Below are 20,499 nucleotides of genomic sequence, written 5' to 3' on the forward strand. Positions count from 1 at the left end.
TGAGCTGCAGCACACAAACCCCTGTCTCTGAGCTGCAGCACACAAACCCCTGTCTCTGAGCTGCAGCACACAAACCCCTGTCTCCGAGCTGCAGCACACAAACCCCTGTCTCCGAGCTGCAGCGCACAAACCCTTGTCTCTGAGCTGCAGCACACAAACCCCTGTCTCCGAGCTGCAGCACACAAACCCTGTCACCGAGTTGCAGCGGACAAACCCTTGTCTCTGAGCTGCAGCACACAAACCCCTGTCTCTGAGCTGCAGCACACAAACCCCTGTCTCTGAGCTGCAGCGCACAAACCCCTGTCACCGAGCTGCAGCGCACAAACCCCTGTCTCTAATCTGCAGCACACAAACCCTTGTCTCTGAGCTGCAGCGCACAAACCCCTGTCTCTGAGCTGCAGCACACAAACCCCTGTCTCTGAGCTGCAGCGCACAAACCCCTGTCATTGAGCTGCAGCGCACAAACCCCTGTCTCTGAGCTGCAGCACACAAACCCTTGTCTCTGAGCTGCAGCACACAAACCCCTGTCTCCGAGCTGCAGCGCACAAACCCCTGTCTCTGAGCTGCAGCACACACACCCTTGTCTCTGAGCTGCAGCGCACAAACCCCTGTCTCTGAACTGCAGCGCACAAACCCTGTCACCGAGCTGCAGCGCACAAACCCTTGTCTCCGAGCTGCAGCGCACAAACCCCTGTCTCCGAGCTGCAGCACACAAACCCCTGTCTCCGAGCTGCAACACACAAACCCTGTCCCGAGCTGTAGCGCACAAACCCCTGTCTCTGGGCTGAAGCGCACAAACCCCTGTCACCTTAGCATCTAGGAGGCAAATTCATTTAACTTGTTCCTAACGAGCAATATTGTTCCTGACTATCAAGATCCTCAACGAGCTATTGAACAATGTGAAGTAATTCTTAAGCTCTTGCTATAAATTCTGTGTGCTCTGGTCCTGTCCCACAGCTACACGATGAAGGAAGCGTGCTCCGAAAGCAAGTGCTTCCAAATAAATTTGTGGCCCATACTCTGGTGTTGTGTGATTTTTTAACTTTGTCCATCCCAGTCCCACACCGGCTCATCCATATCATGAAACATGCAAGATTCTTTGGGGATTTGACTGGGTAAATATGCAAAGATTGTTTCCCCTAGTGGGAGAATTTAAAACCAGATGGGATAATGTCGGAATAAGGAGTCACAAATTTAATATAAAGGTGAGGAGGAATTTCTTCCCTCAGAAAATAATGAATCTGTGAATTCTTGACTGCAGAGGGCTGTGGAGATTGGGTCATTAAGTATATTCATGGCTGACATGGACAGATTCCTTCAGTAAGAGTTTTGAGGATCAGGCAGAAAAGTGAAGTTGAGTGTCATCAGACCAACCATGACCTCATTACATAGTGGAGCTGATTTGATGGACTTCATGGTCCATTTCTGTTCCTAGATCCTATGGTCTTAATGTCCCTTTGTGACTTTTCTCCAATCCATGTGCAGTCTGCTCAGGAAGCAGAGACATACATTGCAGGATGACCAGCAGCTAGTGATGAAAGGCTGCAGCAAGGACACTTTGTACACAGGGACTGGCACCTAACTGAAGCACTGGACCAGATGAACACTCGCTCACTTACCTGCATGCTGACCTTGCCTGACCTTGCCATGTTGTTAGTGCTTTGGTTCATCAGCCAGAGCTCAAGGCTGCCTGTACTGTCATGTTGAGGTGCTGTTTTTTGCAGAAACACACAGAGGCTGCATACCATGCATGGCAGTAGGGATCTGTTCAATGGGGACGGGGCAATATCCAGTTGTATGGCACTTTGAGATGTCAAATCTAGCACCTTTTGTCTGTCCAAGCTGCTTATGTCACAAATGCTTTTATTCAAATGGCCGAGTCAGAAACTGATGGGACCTGGTCTCGGTCCACTCAGTGGGAGGGATGGGTGTCAGTCATGGGTTCTGTCAGTCCTTGGTACAGACTACACACAGCCTAGGACTTAGCCAGTCATGGTCAGGCGATCTCTAACCCTAACCAAGGCAAGCCTGTCAGCCTTCAGAAGCACTCAGAGGATTCGCATATCATTCATCAATGAGCTGGAAGCTCAATGGCTACTGGTCTGTCCAGACACTGCGCATCAAAGTCAATCACCAATGGTATGGTGCAAATCACTGTTGGCTAGCTTCTGACCCCTAAGTAGCTTCACTGTATCTATGGCAAAGTGGCAATGAAAAAAAAAGTCTAAGAGTCATACAGCACAGAAACTGACCCTTAGATCCAACCATTCTGTGCGACCATAATCCCAGACTAAACTAGTCCCATATCCCTCCAAACTAGCACATATCCCTCCAAAGATTCAGGAGGAAAGCTTTTCATCGGTGTTAGGAAATTTTATTTAAAACAGTTAATTAATTGCTCTGAATTGAGTCTTAAGTGTTGTCTAAATGCAAGTTTATTCATTAAATCCAGTTATTCCATTCTAAATAAATAAATAAATGCGACCTGATTCCTTGTAGACTCCAGGTGGGGTGGGTAAAAACTTGGCAAATGGGATATTGCGGGTGGCACAGTGGCACAGTGGCTGGTACTGCTGCCTCACAGCGCCAGAGACCAGGGTTCAATTCCCACCTTAGGCAACTGTCTGTGTGGAGTTTACACATTCTCCCCGTGTCTACGTGGGTTTCCTCCCACAGCCCAAAAATGTGCAGGTTAGATGAAGGGGTGAATGGAGGGTCTGTTTCCACACTGTAGGTAATCTAATCTAATCAATGTAATATTACAAAATGTAAGGTAATGGATTTTGGCAGGATGAACAGAAGAGCTGAATGTTATTTAAATGGGAAAAGACTGCAGAAAGCTGCAGCACAGAGGGATTTGAGGATCATAGAGTCATTACAACACAGAAACTGGGCCCATATCCCTTCAAATATTTCTTATTTATGTACTTATCTAAAAGTCTTGTAAATGTTGTAAATGTACCTGCATCCTTCACAACAACCACAAACCACTCTCTGTGTAAAACAAATTTTCCCTTCTGCCTTTTTATACCTCTCTCCTCTCACCTTAAAAATATGCCCCCGTAGCCTTTAAATTCCCCACCCTAGAGAAAAGATAACTGCCATTCACCTTATCTATGCCCCTCATGATTGTATAAACCTCGAAAAGGTCACCCCTCAACCTCCTACGCTGCAGTGAGAAAAGTCCCAGCCTTCCCAGCCTATCCTTATAACTCATCCCTGGCAACATCCTGGAAAATCTCTTCTGAACCCCCTCCAACTAAATAATATCCTTCCTCTAGCAGGACGACCAGAACTGGACATTGTACTCTCGAAAAGGCCTCAGCAATGTCTTCTACAACCTCCATACTGCTTTTCAACTCCTATACTCAAAGGTCTGAGCAATGAAACGTGATTGAAATTGGATTAGATTCCCTACAGTATGGAAAAGGGTCCTTCAGCCTCGCAGTCCACACTGACCCTCTGAAGAGTAACCCACCCAGACCCATTCCCCTACCCTATATTTACTCCTGACTAATACACTCAACACTATGGGAAATTTGGATTGTGGGAGGAAACCGTACCACCTGGAGGAAATCCACGCCAACACGGGGAGAATGGGCAGACTCTACATAGACAGGAGGCAGGAGTCAAACCCGGATCCCTGGTGCTGTGAGGCAGCAGCGCTAACCACTGAGCCACTGTGCCATGCCAGATGCTAGGAATCAAAAGATCAAATACATGAAGCAACCATTTGCGAAGCATTTAATTTGCAGCCTTGGCGGTAGGATTCTGGAACATATCAGGCTTCCCCCAGCTGCAGACTGCCATCAATTGCACATACTTGGCACTTAGAGGGACATATTGCAGAATTCATCAATATGAAGGGGTTACATTCGCCTGATGCTCAAGTGAGAGATCACCATTACCACTTCCTGGAGGTGCGTGCCCGCTACCCAAGCAGCTGCCACAGCTCCTACAGTCCGTAGCACTCTTGTGTACTGGTATGTTTGAGACTCCACAGCCCTTACAAGGCTGGTTACTAGTGAACAAGAGCTACCCACTGCGATCATGATCCCAGTGTACAATGTGGAGTGTAGATACAATGATGCCTATGCTTCAACTAGGGCCATGGTGGAGCAGATGATTGGACTGCTGAAGATGCTTGGATCCTCCAGTATATTCCGGACAGAGTGTGTCACATTATCCTCACTGATGTTCTCTCTAAGTGTTATTTCCACTGTGTGAATGGTGGATTTTACATGTGGAATTCAATGTGTCAGCATGCCGATCGGGAACCTTCCAAAGCTTGTGTGGCTTAGAGGGAACATGGATCATGGTATGCTGTACTCTGCATAATTGGAGCAGGCCACGAGGCAAGAATGCTGAGCTAGGAGAATGGGAACAGTCTTCCAAGGGGGAGGTGGAAATGCTCCCTGTCCAAGGCAGAGATGTATCAGGTGCTATGGTGAAAAATTTCACTCAGCCTTGCTGTGGGAATCCCTCCAAAAAACTCGATGCAACTTGTACTTCGCCAAACTATGAAAGTTTCAGTCCAACATTTCACGTGCAATGTGACTTCTTCCAAAGGTGAAACATATTGGACTTGGAAAGTGAGCCTTTTTTCTCTCCATAGATGCTGCCAGGTGTACTGAACTTCCCCAGCACGTCCTGTTTTTAACTCCAGCTTCTATCGCTAGTGCAGGTTGGGTGATCATTTCGCTGGATGCTCCATTAGTCTGTAAGCATGACCCTGAGCTTCCAGTTGCTTGGCATTTCACTTCTCCATCTCAGTCCCATTGTGGCTTCTCTGTCGTTGGTCTTTTAAACTCAACAAGCTCAATGGGAACTCAAGGAGCAGCACCTCATGTTTTAATAAGGTACTTTCCTGCCTTCTGGATTCAGTATTGCATTCAGTTATCCCATGTCAGAACAATGACTTCAGTATTTCAGACAGCAGCTGGTGATTCTATTGATTAATGATTGTATTGTTGCCATTCACAACTCTTCTGGTCATATGCTTTGTTGCTTTACTTTTCCCATTAATGTTCCTTTTTGCTACTCAATGTCCCTTGTCATTTTAGTGCTCCTGCCTTCCACACTCTCACTGGCTTTCCCATATGTTCCCCAATTTACTCTCACCTTGGATCGTCCCACCCACACGCTTCAAATCTGTACTCTTGTTCCATCTCGAAATTTTAAGTTTTAGGTCGTGAAACGTCGATCCGTGGATGCTAGTTGACCTACAGAGCATTTCTGGCTTTTGTCCTAATTTCGGATTTCCAGCATTGACAGTATATTATTTTTTTGCTTATGAAATGCATTGGTTTGTTTATGAAACCATTGAATGGAGGCAGGGCCTTGACCTTAGGTGATATCAGCGGTTTCATTTATCTTACACAGAAAGACAGGAACAGAGTTGGCTATTCAGCCAAATAAATCGAAATTAAATCATGATTTGCTGTGTACCTTAGTCATATCTACCTGACTTGGTTCTTTAATAGCTTTGCTTAACAAAAATGCTCAATCTCAAATGTTTCAGTAACCTTGCCTCAAGAGCTTCCCTCTATTCCTTGAAGAACTGCTTTCTCACATCACCCCTGAATGGCTAAACATTCAATTTTAAGACCAAAGAAACAAAAGCTTCTGTTTATATCTACAGCCGGTCACTTTAACACAACATCCTGCTCACGTGCCCACTTCTCTGTCCTTGACATGCTGTAATGCTCCAGTGAATTCCAGCGCAAACTGAAAGATCAACATCTCATCTTCAGACTAGACACTCACAGCCTCCTGGACTTAAGTGAGTTCAACACCTTCAAATTGTGAACCAACTCCCATTTCTTCCCTTTCTTTTAGCTCTACCAGTTACATTCTCTGTCACCATGTCCTCTCCCCCCACCCCCCCCCAACTCCAGTGGCAGTTAGACACACCAGTATTCTGCCATTCTCACCTACACCCACCATCACCACTCCCACCCCTCCACCCCAACTACTGCATAAATGCTACCTCCTCCACACTTCGTTTCAGCTCTGATGAAGAGTCACTAGACTCAAAACATTAACTTGCTTTCTCTCCATGGATGCTGTCTGACTTGCTGTGATCTCCAGCATGTTGTTTTCAGATCAACAACACATTTGATCATCTTAAAATCTGCTACTATTCTGCATTCCCTTGGCACTGTACTGGGGTGTCAACCAGTTGAGTTGAAAAATCAACAATTTTGAGAGAACTTGTGAAAATGGTATCTAATAAAAAGTAATAGACTAAGCATATGGATTTGCAACACTGACAGATCTGTACTTCCAGTATTTCATGTTTATGTGAGAAAGCAGTTCTTCAAGGAATAGAGGAAAGCTCTTGAGGCAAGGTTACTGAAACGTTTGAGATTGAGCATTTTTGTTAAGCAAAGCTATTAAAGAACCAAGTCAGGTAGATATGACTAATTTCATTTTCTGGCAACAGGGACATAGTTTACTGAATGCCTCTGATAATTTGTTCCAAGGTTTGTGTTACAAATATAATTTTAGCATATTCAACCGTGTAATGTGCTTCCATTATTAGCTTAGTGTCTCTGCAGCTCAAGTGCTGTGGAAAGGAGTTCCAAGATATTGACCAAGCCACTGTGAAAAAATGGTGATATAGTTCCTAATCAGGATAATTGAGGGAGCTGGTAGAAGTCAGGGGTTTGTGAGATGTGTGGCTATTACTGCTGAGCATCTTGTATATGGTACACACTGCTGTCACTGTGCTTTGGTGATGGAGGGACTGAATGTCTAAGGTGGGAGAAAGGGTGCTAATCAAGTGGCTGCCTTATCCTAGATGGTGTCGAACTTCTTAAGTGTTGCCTACACTCATCCAGGCAAGTGGATAGTATTTCACCACTCCTTCTCGATGTGTACCTTGAGATGAGGGACAGGTTTTGGAATTCCCAACCTTTAACCTGCTCTTGAAGCCACAACATATATATGACAGTTCAGTTTCTGGTTAATGATAACCCTAAGTTGTTGATGATGGAGGAAATCAGTAATGGCATTGCCACTGAGTCTGGCCTTTCAATCAATTTGGTTGAGGCCTAATCTTACAAAACACTTTCTCGTTGATGAGTAATCTACAGATTGATTGACTTTTCAAGCTCCAAATTAGGTGCCCTGGTGTACCTATCTGATGGGAATAAACAGTCTAAGACATCATGTGCATGTCCTTTTCATAAAGTTTCTGGCAGTGCAGCAAAATCCTGTAAAGAGGGGCACCACTTCCAAAAATGAAATTTTGCCCACTAACTCTAAATTCATGGCAGACATTATATTGACTGGCCAGTAGCTGCCAAGTTTATCTCATCATTGTTTTTTTAAACAGGAATGCAGTATTTGAATCATTCAGTCTTTTGGCACCATTTTCTAATCCCAGTCTTATTCAATTTCCACCATTATTCCATTCTGATATTAATAAGACTTCAAAAAGTTGCTATGAGTCACACATTTCAATGATCGTTTATTTCCATCCAGTGAAAGGATTACTTTTTTTTTACAAAATTCAACATGGCTCTCAAATAAACAAAGTTATATTGAAATGTCATTATTATATACAGCCTAATAGTAAGTGAATAGGGGAAAAACTGTTAAGAAAAGGCTCAGCAACAGAGTAATTTAGTTGTAAGGGCCAATGTGTTGTTTACATTCCTTTAACTGGCCCATCTTTCCCTTGTTAACCCAAAGGTGGAAATGCAGAATGGACACAATCTAGGGTGATTTTGACAATGTTTCCTTTCGGGTCAAGAGATACAATCCTATCAGTCACACTGTGACGTCATTCGACTGTTGAGTGCAATGTATAGTTGTGCTTTAGACACCAGGAAGATGAGACAGTCTGGTTTTGGAAAAACTGTACAAAACACAAAAAGCTAAGAACAAAATCTGAAGGCATACCATAAGATCTTAGAGGGGCATAAATGACGTGGGAAATGGTGGGGTTTGTGATGGACCTGCTTGAAATATCTGGCAAGACCTCTTGACGTGAGGACCTTATTGCTGTCTGTTTTCTGCATCCGCCGAGCAATGGGGCAGGGGGAGATTTTCTCACCTGGCAATGACGAGTTACACATTGAAGACTAATACTTATTAAATATCTATTAACACCACAATTCACCTCATTAATATTCAGCTTCCTGTCTTAGCAAGGGAGCCAAATGATGCAGATGTTGATACAGATGTTAGACCGTGTAACTGGTGACCTCAGCTCATTCTGGCTTTGTCACTACACTCCATAAGCACTGGCCATATGAATCCCACATTCACAGATGTGGTATTCAACATGTACCAGCCTCTAAGTACCCATGGCACATTGTTGATTCACTTCTGCACAACACTGCACTTCGAGTCATATCGGCAAATATCATTGTAATGTTGCTGTAAGGATATTATTGTGTGCTCAGAAATCACACACTCAGCTTGCTGTACTGGGCCACGCTGCATCTCCAGCTTGTTTGCTAACTTTCATAGTGCTCACTCACTCAGTGTATCTGGATGCTCATATCATCCCTATGTTACATTGCTTCATCGCTCAGCCAGAGATACCAGGTTCACAGTACTTGCAGTTTAGTGCAGACAGGAAACCTGTCATGGTTGTCAGCAATCCTCAGTCAGGTCAATGGCCTTTGATCAGAGGGTCCTGGAGGGACAAGGACATCCTCCATTACCAGTTCAGGGGCTTGGACATGATCAATAAGCCAGTTGAGTGGTCAGATTCAGGATTCTCTCCTCATAGAGGGTGGGGAGTTGAATGACACTTGACACTTTATGATAAAGGAAAATGAGTAGGCCGTATGTCAGTCTATAACACCTAGGAGAAAGTGAGGACTGCAGATGCTGGACATCAGAGTCAAGAGTGTGGAGCTGAAGAAGAAGCTGCAGTCGCTGCCTTTTGAGAAAGGGAATTCCAATGACTCACGCCTTCTGAGAGAAAAACACATACATATTTCTTTCATATTATGAGCTGTTTCCATTCTGGAATGAGGGTGAAACAGGTATTAAGTGACTGGAAGGTTGGTGAAAAAGCTGTTTTAGTTTTGTGCAGCTGGAGAGATGTCTGAGTGAGTAAGTGAGTAGAGCAGAGGGCAGGTAGACTTCATGTTGTTGGAGTCTGGAGTAGGTAACAGCAAGTGAGGGAAGACTTGTGGGCAATACTGACAATGGTAAAACTGGAGCCTTGGTGGGAGGTGGGTACAGTAGCGGAGATACAGTGAATGCGCACAGTGGTTCTAACACTGGCAGAGTGGAGAATGGAGACATTGCTGTGTATTCCTCCAGACTTTGAGACTGCACTGACCCAAGTGGCAATGTCAAAGCAGGCTGGCATGGTCTGGTGTCATGGCTTCCTCTGCTGGTCCAGGGGAAAAGGATGTCCTGATAATGAACAGCAGACTTTCCACTGCAAAGCAGAACATCACATGTCCCTTGTTTGCCATGTCCAGCACAAATGTCAACAACTGTGTCGGACAGCTGTGGACCAACAGTTCTTGTCCGAGGGCACAAGCGTTTTTTAAAGATAATGCTTTAAATTATCAGGGATGCCAATCAATTCTGGGATATTCTGGCAGTGACGACTTATTCCAGGAACTGTGCGTGGTAAGATGGGGGTGAGATTCAAGCTATTGGGGTGCCACAGTGCAGGGTAGGGAGTTGATGAGTCGAGTTTAGTAAGACATTTTTTAAAAACTCTCTCCAAAAACTCTGAACAAAACTAAGACGCAAAAAAATTTTGCCTTTAGTGGATTTTTCCAGCTTTTCTACCTTGTGATTGACTCACTTCTCTACAATGCTCAAAGATATAATTATGTCACAGTAAGTTTAAAAAAAAGCAGAGTGTGCAATTGCATTGATTTGTATTTTGTATCTTTTTTTTTACAAAACATATATACAAAACTAAAATGCCTTTTTATTTTGGAAGCATCTTTATAAGAGTTGGGAGTAATTTCAAAGTCCTACTCAGTGGGATACCAATTCTTCATTGCTCCAAAGATCACTTGACTAGAGGTTATACTGAACAAATGTATGTCTCAGAAGTTCTTCTGCAGATGGTCTCCGTTTCTCTTCTACGAATATTTGCTTCAGGAATGCACGGCATGAGTTTGAGACATTATCTGGTAGGTGAGGCTTGGTTGGCTGGGTGGCAATTTTGAAGATGGCAGCCATGGCTTCGAATTCTGCCCAAGGAGGCTTCTCAGTTAACATTTCCACAATGGTGCACCCTACACTCCTTTACAAACGAAAGGAAAAGTATTTCAATACTTGTACGCACATACATCATCAATGTAACAGCACTGTTGTCACTTGAGTTGTTCAACAGATTAGCACAAATATGTAATAGCTTCTGATGTTTAATTTCCTCTATCATGTAACTCAACAGTGACCCAGTCTTACTGTCAAATGAAGAGAAGCATGTGTAACCTAATATAAAGAAATTATTAGCCCATCCAATTTCAACTTCTAGTGCTCTGATTGGTCAAAGACCAATAGAATGTGATGATGAGATTATTTTGTCGTTAACAATTATCTCCTTTTTCTCTTAATGGTACTGACTCTTATTTAGGTGCAATTCCATTAATGCAAAGCAAAACTCAGCCAAGATATGTGAACCCAGCATCCTTTCTATAAAGGAGCATCACTGCCTAGTCCTCTTCTCAGCCAAAGCCCAAACAACACAATAGAGCTCATAGGCCAGATGAAGGACAATGAAGCCAATTGCAACTGCACCATTACTGTTTCAGCCAAGACAGTAAAGAGCAAAAATTGAACTACAGTCTTCTTAGTGTGCTTCAGTTAGTACCACAGAAAGAAATACATTTCACATCTCAATGTTTTGGAAAGTAATCTCAACAAATGCTTTTGATATTCAAAATGTCATTATTATGAACTTTTTTTGACTTCAGTGTAAGCAGCTTTGCTGATTTGCACAAGAAGCATATCTGTTTTTAAAGTCAATTCATTGTTTCATGCTGCCCTTAGTATGATACTTACCAGACGTCTGCTTTCCTTCCATATCCTTCCCCACTGATAACTTCGGGGCTCATCCAGTAGGGTGTTCCTGTGACCGATTTAATCCCCGACATACAAATAGTTTGCAAACGTTTACTGGCTCCAAAATCACCCAGTTTGACATTCCCTGCAGAGTCCCTCAAAATGTTGGCACCTGTGATGAAAACAAAAATTAATGAAGCAAATAACTTCAAATTTCATTGAGATGAAGCACTTAGTAAAACCACCACAGCAATACTTGGTAATAGTTGTTGTGTTCATAGAGATTATATTCAAGTAAACCTGCTAATGTGTAGTTCTTCTAAAAGAAACTATACTCTAGATATGGATGCTGTTCATCTATTGCTCATCCTGAATTGCCCTTCAGAAATTGGTAGTGAGCTACCATCTTGAAATGCTGCAGTCCTTGGGGTGTAGGGACACAATTCCTTAAGGAAGGAAATTCCAGGATACTCCCAGCAACAATGATATAGTTCCAAGTCAAGGTGGCAGATGACTTAGAGGAGAACCTGGAAGTGGTATTTCCATGCATTTTTAGAAAATTAATTCCCAGGATATAAGCATCACTGGCCAGGCCACCATTTATTGCTGATCGTTAACCATCCAGAAGACAGCTAAGAACCAACCACATTTCCATGAGTCTGGAGTCACATGTAGACCAGACCATGGAAGGACAGCAGGTTTCCTTCCCTGAAGGGCATACTTGAACCATACAGACTTTTGCGAAAATTGTCAGTGGTCACCATCAAGTTAAGTTTTTATTCCAGCTTTTTTTATTGAATTCAGTTTCACTAGCTGTCATAGTGGGATTTGAATCCTTGTCCCCAGAACAATAACCACAGTTCTGGATTACTAGTCCAGTGATATTATCAGTATGCTACTCCCAGCCTGACTGTCAAACCCAGCTACCACCTTCAACATTAACTCTCTTCACCACTGATACACTGCAGTAACTTACTAAGTCTCCTTCAACAGCATCTTGTAAATCTGCATCTACCAGCTCGAAGGACATGGGCAGCAGATAAATGAGAACACCACAACCTGCAGATTCCCCTCCCACCCACACACCGTCCTATTATGAAATCTTATCATCAGGGTCGCTGGGTCAAAATCCTGAACTCCCTCCCTAACAGTACTATGGGTGTTTTTACATGCCAAGGACTGCTGTAGTTTATGAAGGCAGATCATCTACACATTCACCAGGATACTTAAGGATGGATCAAATGTGGGTGCAGTAATTTCCACATCTCATGAAGGAATGAAAGAAGTGCTGGGAATTCTTCATTGTAGCTTTACCAGGTTGGCCAGGTCCTAAAAAACATAGCTACCAGACTGCGTCAATGGCATATTTTAAGGAAACCAACAAGATGGAAACGCTTACTTGACATTGTAGACACTAATCTACCTATTGTAGATGCATCTGTCCAAGACAGTATTGATAGGTATGACTACTACAGTGTTGTTGTGCAGAGCTCCCAAGTTCACATTGAGGATATACACCATTATGATGATGTCACTGGCACCATGCTGAATGGGATAGATTTCAAACAGATCTATCGACTCAAAACTGACTATCCACAGAAAGAGTAGTAAGTCATTCAGCCCATTGAGCCCATTTAATATGATCATGACTAATTGAACACTTCAGTAATACCTTTTACTCACACTATCCCATACCCTTTACACTAATAATTGTTGAAAATTCCCAACCTCTGATTTAAATATACTCAAAGCCTGAACTTCTGCAGCCCTTTGAGAATTTCAAAGATTCATTGTCCTCTAAGTAAAATAATTCATGCTGATCTCAGGCCAAAATCTCCCTTAGTTTTAAATTGTACTGGATTTCCAGAAGAAACATCTCACCAGCATATACTCTGTCTATCTCTAAGTATTTAATAGGTTTCAATGAGATCATCTCTCATTTTTTCAAACTCTAACAAATATAGTCCACTTTGCTTAATCTCTCTTCAGAGATCAGTCTTCCATCCCAGGAAAAGTCTAGTGAACCTTTGTTGCATTCCCTCAATGGCGATTATATCTTTCCTAAGGGGAGACCAAACCTGCACACAGTACTCCAGGTGTCATCTAACCAAGCTCCTATACAAAACTAAACAAGACTTCACCCCTCTTGTACACAAACTATGAGGCACTGTGGGCCATCAGCAGAATTGTATTAAACAACAATCTGCAACAACACAACCTGACTCATTCCTCCACTCTACCATTACAATCAAGGTTAAAAATCACACAACACCAGGTTATCGTCCAACAGGTTTATTTGGAAGTACAAACTGTTGGAACACTGTTCCTTCATCAGGTAGTTAGTGGGGCAGATACATTCTATTTTGTTCAATAAGCATGCAATCTGTAGGCAGTCAATCCATGTGATACTTTATTATTCCTACTTTGGAAAATAGAACCAGTCTGATCCAAGGTTGAGATACAGACAGACTCTGACCTCAAACCTTTAATGCATTATCTGACCTGAGATATTACCTGTTTTGTATAAAATTTTAAGTTATTTCAGAAATGTGACTTGAAATAGTTCTGGGATTTAGATATTAATGAATCAAAACCTGCAACCCATTCTAAGTGATTAAAGACTTAATGGTAATCTAGGTTTGTTCAATACATCGCATCACTTGCATGACATTTTGATCCTTTACTATAAATTTTGTGTCCTACGATCCTGTCCCACTAGCTACCTGATGAAGGAGCAGCGCTCCGAAAGCTTGTACTTCCAATCAAACCTGTTGGACTATAACCTGGTGTTGTGATATTTTTAAATTTATATACCCCAGTCCAACACCAGCATTTCCACATCATGATTACCATCAAGCTGAGAGATCACCCTTGGTTCAATGAGGAGTTCAGGGTGGCAGAACAAGAGCAACTCCAAGCATAACTAAAAATAAGTTGTCATAGTGGTGAATTGATGTCCTCTAGGCTTTTAGATCACTAGCCCAGTGACATTACAACTACCCCATCGCTTTCCCTACATAGATTAGATTAGATTCCCTACAGTGTCGGCCCAACAAGTCCACACCGACCCTCTGAAGAGTAACCCACCCAGTCCCATTTCCCTTTGAATGATGCACCTAACACTATGGACAATTTAGCATGGCCAATTCACCCAACCTGCACATCTTTGGACTGTGTGAGGAAACTGGAGCACCTGGAGGAAACCTATGCAGACACGGGGAGAATGTGCAAACTCCATACAGACAGTTGCCTGAGGCTGGAATCAAACCTAGGAGGATATACAAGGTAACAGGCAATCTAGGATCCTCCTAGGATGACCTCTACACTGCAAATATTATGTTTTGTGTTTAATTTTTACATAAACTCGCAGATATAAACATCTTTATTTGTTACATGTAACCTTTAACTGATTAAGTCTTCCTCACAATTGTTTTCATTTCACAGAACAACCAAGCATACCCAATTACTGTCACAAAACCTCAACTAGGTTTCTGGAAGAAACAGCATGTGTTCTTCAGTAAGTATCAGAGTGAGTCAGCATCTACTCTTCGGTAGATAGAACAACCTGATAACACATGCATGCTCTGACTAATATATTTACCGAAGTCAGCAGTATGTCAGATCATGATTGAGCAAATGATAATCCGTAGGTAATTTAAAATTTACATATCTTCTCTGATATGACACCATCAATGAAACTGAATTGCTGTCTGATTTTTGCCTTTCTCCCTGCACTGTAGTTGTACTTGGGTAAACCCTCTCTCAATCTTTTCGCATTGAGGAATATTGCAATTTTATGAATGAGTTGTTAAATGATTTTCTGTATTTTAATACTAAAAAGCAATGGAGCTAAGTTTTGAGGACATGCAAAGTCAATCCTTGAGCCATCCTCTCACATGTCAGCCAACAAGAAAGATCCACTGGTTGTAAATAACTAAGTGCATGTCACAGTCATGTGGGGAAACAGCAACAAGATTAGCCAGAAGAAACAATAATTTTCCTTAATTTTCCTTAATTAAAATTAAGAAAGGTAAAAACAAAACCCAGAAATGTCATGCTTGATGTAAAAATGATAAACAGTATTACCAGATACTCAAATACGAGTTGAATAATGGGAATGCTACTTGGGCTTGAACCCATTATTGACAGGAAACTGTCAATCAGAACAGCAGTACTTTAGTTCCATCATCATGTTCATAAGCTTTAGCTTACTCCTCTCTAACTCTGTAATCATTACCATCCTGACAAATACCTCTACACTCTCAAACACCCTTGACTTTAGCCTCCTGTGCATCCTCCATTCTCTTCAACTCACCATAGCTGGTGTGTCTTAAACATTCTAAAATTCATGCTCCAAAATTCCTTTCTATCTTCACAGCCTTCAGTTCAATAAGATGCTCCAGGAATCTTATTTTCCCAACTAACCATGCCTCCAAAATTCTTCTTTACCTTATCATCCAGTTTCTGCCTGATTACATATCTGTATCCGTGTGGGACTTGGGCATTGCTGGCTGGGTCAATATTCATTGCCTGTACCGAGATTATTGAATGCTTTGGCATGTTTTGCTTGGCAGATATTTAATGAAAGCAGTTCACGACACACACAATAACAATATATCTCTGAGAGGAAGAAAGATTCTAGGAAAGGGACAAATCAACAAATATAAATGTTGTAAAGATTAGTGGTAAGCCAGAGGGAAGGAAAAGGTTCAAAAACCAACAACATATGGCCAAAGGATAAAAAGAGCTGGAAATAAAACTTTGAGGTTAAACTAGCAAGTCATATTTTAAAAAGCTAGAAAGAGCTTCTTTCAGTATATAAAAAGGAGTAGACAGGCCAAGTGAATGTGAGGCTCTTTAGGAATGAGACTGGGTTAATAATAATAGGGACGTGGAAATTGTAGAGAAGCTGAATAAATACTTTGTATCAATCTTCAGAAGATACTAATAGCATTTCTAAAAGATTAAGCAATCAAGGGATAAAACGTGGGGGTGAAATAAATACAATAATTGTCATGACGAAAAATGTACCAGGACCAAAAACTAAAGGCCAATTTCAGTTTCATGTTATGATAACAAAGCAAGTAGCTACTGAGATAGTGCATGCACTGGCATAGGTACACAATCCTTTATCTGAAACGCTCCGGTCCAGCTGGTTTTCGGAATTCAGAATTTTTCAAATTTCAGTATAAGTGGCAGTTTGATGGTGAAATTTTTACAAAATCTTTCCAAAGAACAGACTTACTGTGAGTAAAACGGGCCCTGAAACAAAATTGAGGCCTGCCAGTGCTGGGCCACATCCCATACATCGCATCTGAGTGACACACATCGCATGGGTGTGGACTTGGGTTACCTGCTTGCATGCCAAATAACCTTGTCAATGAGAAAAAACTTCACAAAAAAAATTCTTCGGACTTTGGAGCTTTTCAGATTTCAGGATTTCAGATAAAGGAGGTCTACCTTTAGTAACCTACCAAGTTCCCTTAGATTCTTTAAAAGCCTAAAGAATTGGAATCCCCTTCCATCACTTTACTGATGTTTGAGAGTAAATTAATGGGTGGTAACTGGCCAGATTTGATCTGTCCCGTCTTCTATGTTTGAGATCATTTTCCACATTGCTGGGTAGATGCCAGTATTGTACCTATGATGGAACAGCACGGATAGGGGAGCTGCAAATGCTGCAGCAAAAGCATTTACTGTGAGGAAACATAGCTGTGTGAGTCGGTGGGCTTATAATGAGTTATTAGCTAATAAAGGGCTGCTCTCTCACTAGTGAAAGTTAACTAATGGTAGTTTAACCTGAGCATCACCAAACCTCAAGCAAGGTTTTTTTCTTTTTGTTTAACATCAAGGTCAGTCACTTAAAAGATAATCATAATAGGCAGCCGATGTACACCTAAGAAAAGGACTTAGAAATTATATAGAAGAAAAACATGAACTATGTTACACTCTCACCTATCCGCTCCACCCTTCCGACAGACCAATCACAATACATCCCTACCTGCAACCCCTTATTGCCATCCCACTTACCTTTCCCCAGCCCCAAACCCTCCCTCTATTTATTTTTCTTCTCCCTTCCCCCTCCCCAGTCCTGAAGAAGGGTCCTAACCAGAAACGTTGACTTTCCTGCTCTTCTGATGCTGCCTGCCCTGCTGTACCTTTCCAGCTCCACTTTTTATCAACTACGTTACACTATTTGGAAACACTAAAAAGAAAGGTTCAATCCATTATTCCACAGTAACAACCTTACAGATACTAAAACCTCAGTGGTGTGTTACCCCTATGTCCACACTGAAGGTAGCTCCTTGATCAGCTGACAGAGCTGTAAATGGTTTCTATTTTGCTAAAGTTCTGTGCATTCACTCAATGATATTCACTTCACATAATGCCCCTTGAAATTAGTTAAACAAACTGCTAACTAAGCTCATTATTCCAGGTACACAATCCTTCATCCGAAATCCCAAAAAGTTTCGAAATCCGAAGTTTCTTCCATGAAGTTTTTTTCTCTATAACATGCAAACAGTTAACCCAACTCCATACTCACTGGAGCCATGTCACTCAGATGTGAGGTGGTGGCATGGCCCAGCACTGGCAGGCATCAACATTGTCTCAGTGCTCGTAGTACTCACAGGTGCGCCTGCTGTTTGGGAAGTTTTTTTAACTTCACCATTAAACAGTCACTTATTCCGAAATCCAAAAAATTCCAAATTCCAAAAACCAGCTGGCCCCGAGGGTTTTGAATAAAGGATTGTGAACCTGTACTACAAACATGGGTAACTTCAATTCATTTGTATCACTGATAGCCACAGGTGAGGAACCAGAAGACTGGAGCTTGGCTACTGTGGTGCCACTATTTAAGAAAGGTAGTAAAGAAAGGCCAGGTGTCTGTAGACCAGTGAGACTGACATCGGTAATGGCTCGGCCACTATTGGCATAGTGTGCGCAATTCTGGTCTCTCTGCTGTAGGAAGGATGTTCTGAAACTTGAAGGGGCTCAGAAATGATTTACGAGGATGTTGTCAGTGTTGGATGATTTGAGCTCTAGGGAGAGTCTGAATAGGCTGGGGGTATTTTCCCTGGAGCATTGCAGGCTTTGGAGTGACCTTATAGGGGTTTGTAAAATCATGCAGGGCATGGATAGGGTAAATAGACAAGGTTGTTAAGCCTCGGGTGGGGGAGTCCAAAACTAGAGGGCATAGGTTTAAGGCGAGATGGGCAAGATTTAAAAGGGACCTAAGGGGCAACCTTTTCACGCAGAAGGTGGTGCATGTGTGGAATGAGCTGCCAGAGGAAGTAGTGGAGGCTGGGACAATTATAGCATTTAAAAGGTATCTAGATGGGTATATGAATACGAAGGGTTTAGAGGAAAATGGACCAAATGCTGGCAAATGGGACTAGATTTATTTAGAATATCTGGTCAGCATGGAAGAGTTGGAGTGAACAGTCTGATTCTGTATATCTGTTTTCTGTATATCTCTATGACTCTATGCCCCCCTCTCTAACACCCCCCACAGCCATCTACTTTTGAAAATTTCTTCCTTAGAACCGTTACCAGCAGTATCCCTACTGTTACAGACGTTCTGTCTCTGAATGAACTGGCGTATAGGCTCCTCATTTCCCCTTGGTTGTAAAACTCAAATCAGCAATCATCTTCACATTTATCTCCCTGGTGGTCATTTGCTAGTCATTTAGCTAAAATCATAATTTCATACCTGTGCTACTGTTATCAGTTCAAAATTACTTTCTGACCCTTTTTTTAAAGATCAGACTTGCATAAAATTGAAAAGGAAAACTAATTTTCCGAACCCAGTTTCCCAAATACTATTACATTATGAACTTTCCTCACTGTACTGTGGAAATGTTCATAAATTTAATCTCTCCTGCCCTTTACACTTTTGCAGACCTTCCTCTTTATTCTTCCTTATCCTCCCAACTTTCACTTGCACAAGACCTTCCTAGGGTGAGGTGACCAGAACTGCACATAGCATGTCAGCTGTGGCCTAACCAAAGTTCTGTGCTTCTCAGAGCCCAAATGCCACGCTGTATTGGATTTCCACTGTGGTCTAATTTTTCTATAATCTAATTAAATGTGAACAATTGGTCCAGAAGGGAGAATGGAGTCATTCACGAGAGCACATATTGCAGATTTGAGCTTTGCTCCAAGAAAACATTTATCATTAGGGCTGAATATGAAGCGCAATCTCCTTATGAGTAGCTACTTAGGATTAACTTTGGAAAGTTAGACAAGGCAACCCATAAACTATTAATGATCCTGCCCCTTGGCTTCTCCACCCGAGAACTCCGAAAAAAAGGCATTCAAATATTCATTCTGTCATTGTTTTCTTCCTAATCTTCCTTGATTTTAACTCTGCTACCCTCCCACTTATTATCTGTTTATCCATGCCAATAAGATTAATCCAACAATAAAATCAGTTTAATCTAGTAAGAAATCTAAAATGTTGAAGACCAAGGACCTAGGTCATTATTCATGACTGATTTTTTTTCCCTTCCTTTTCCTGTCCCAACCCCATCACAAGTCTTCCTGTAAAATAGAAAAGTGGAATGATTTCCGTATAACTTATTCTGATATTGTGCTATGGAGAAGTTATCAGTAAGGGCGCTAACACCTTAAAAACAGGGTGGAACACAACTGAAACTGGCAAGCAGGAAGATGATGTGAGAGAGTGGACTTGGCACAGGCATATTTTATCATTTTCAACGCATGCATCCTGAGGAAAGTGACTTATGAAACAAATTAGTTTTGATTGCAAGGCATAAACACATCCCAGAAAGACTTTCTATAATAACTTGAAATTATAGTTTATTTTCTTAACAATGACTCACTTCAAGGCAAATTTTAAAATGTATTCAAGATTTTTAATGAAGCAGTGTTTTGATGATGTTTAACTCATAATGAAAAGCAACCTAGTAAACTGTTCACTTTCAATATACAAACTACAGTAGTTCAAGAGGATGCCTACCACTGTGTGTCCTGGAGTTAGTAGCTTTCCCAGTGAGATCCACATCTCTAGAACATGTACAAAAAATTCATTGATATAAATTATGTCCAGATCTAACTTTGCAGTGTTTTGCTACAGTTTAATTAAGAGAGAAAAATGCCTTGGTCTGGATGAGCTGCATCCACTTATTTCAACAAACCTAGAGAAGAAATTACACATCACAATTCATATTTGATAATTAATTCAAGAAAGGAGCAGTGCCAAAGGACTGCCAGATAGCTAACTGACTCAGACTCATTGATACTCCAACACAGAAGGAAGCTATTTGGTCCACCGTGTCTCTCTGGCCAACAAAAATTTGATTACACTAATCCCATCTTCCACTTCTTGGCCCGTAGAACTTCAGGCTATGGCAATACAAGTAAATGTTTAAATACTGGTTACATGTTGTTATGACAGCTTCTGACTCAACTACTGCTTGAGGTATTATGTTCCAGACTCCTCCCATAGTGAAAAACTCTTTTCAACTCTCCTTTCAGCTT

The 20,499-nt window shown here is 41.8% G+C and overlaps 1 protein-coding gene across 2 annotated transcripts in view; it reads right to left on the reverse strand.

The window, feature by feature from the left end:
- Positions 1-7,457: 7,457 nt before the first annotated feature.
- Positions 7,458-20,499, reverse strand: part of LOC140476974 (mitogen-activated protein kinase kinase kinase 3-like) — a 111,691-nt gene continuing 98,649 nt past the window's right edge. For both annotated transcript variants that reach the window (XM_072570022.1, XM_072570021.1), the window contains exons 16-17: positions 10,999-11,170; positions 7,458-10,237 (exon numbers count right to left, since the gene is read on the reverse strand). In XM_072570022.1, the coding sequence (XP_072426123.1) occupies positions 10,009-10,237; positions 10,999-11,170 (401 nt within the window). In that variant the 3' untranslated portion in view covers positions 7,458-10,008. The remainder of the gene's footprint in view (positions 10,238-10,998; positions 11,171-20,499) is intronic.

The sequence above is a fragment of the Chiloscyllium punctatum genome, chromosome 5 (assembly GCF_047496795.1).
Source record: "Chiloscyllium punctatum isolate Juve2018m chromosome 5, sChiPun1.3, whole genome shotgun sequence".
NCBI lineage: Eukaryota > Metazoa > Chordata > Chondrichthyes > Orectolobiformes > Hemiscylliidae > Chiloscyllium > Chiloscyllium punctatum.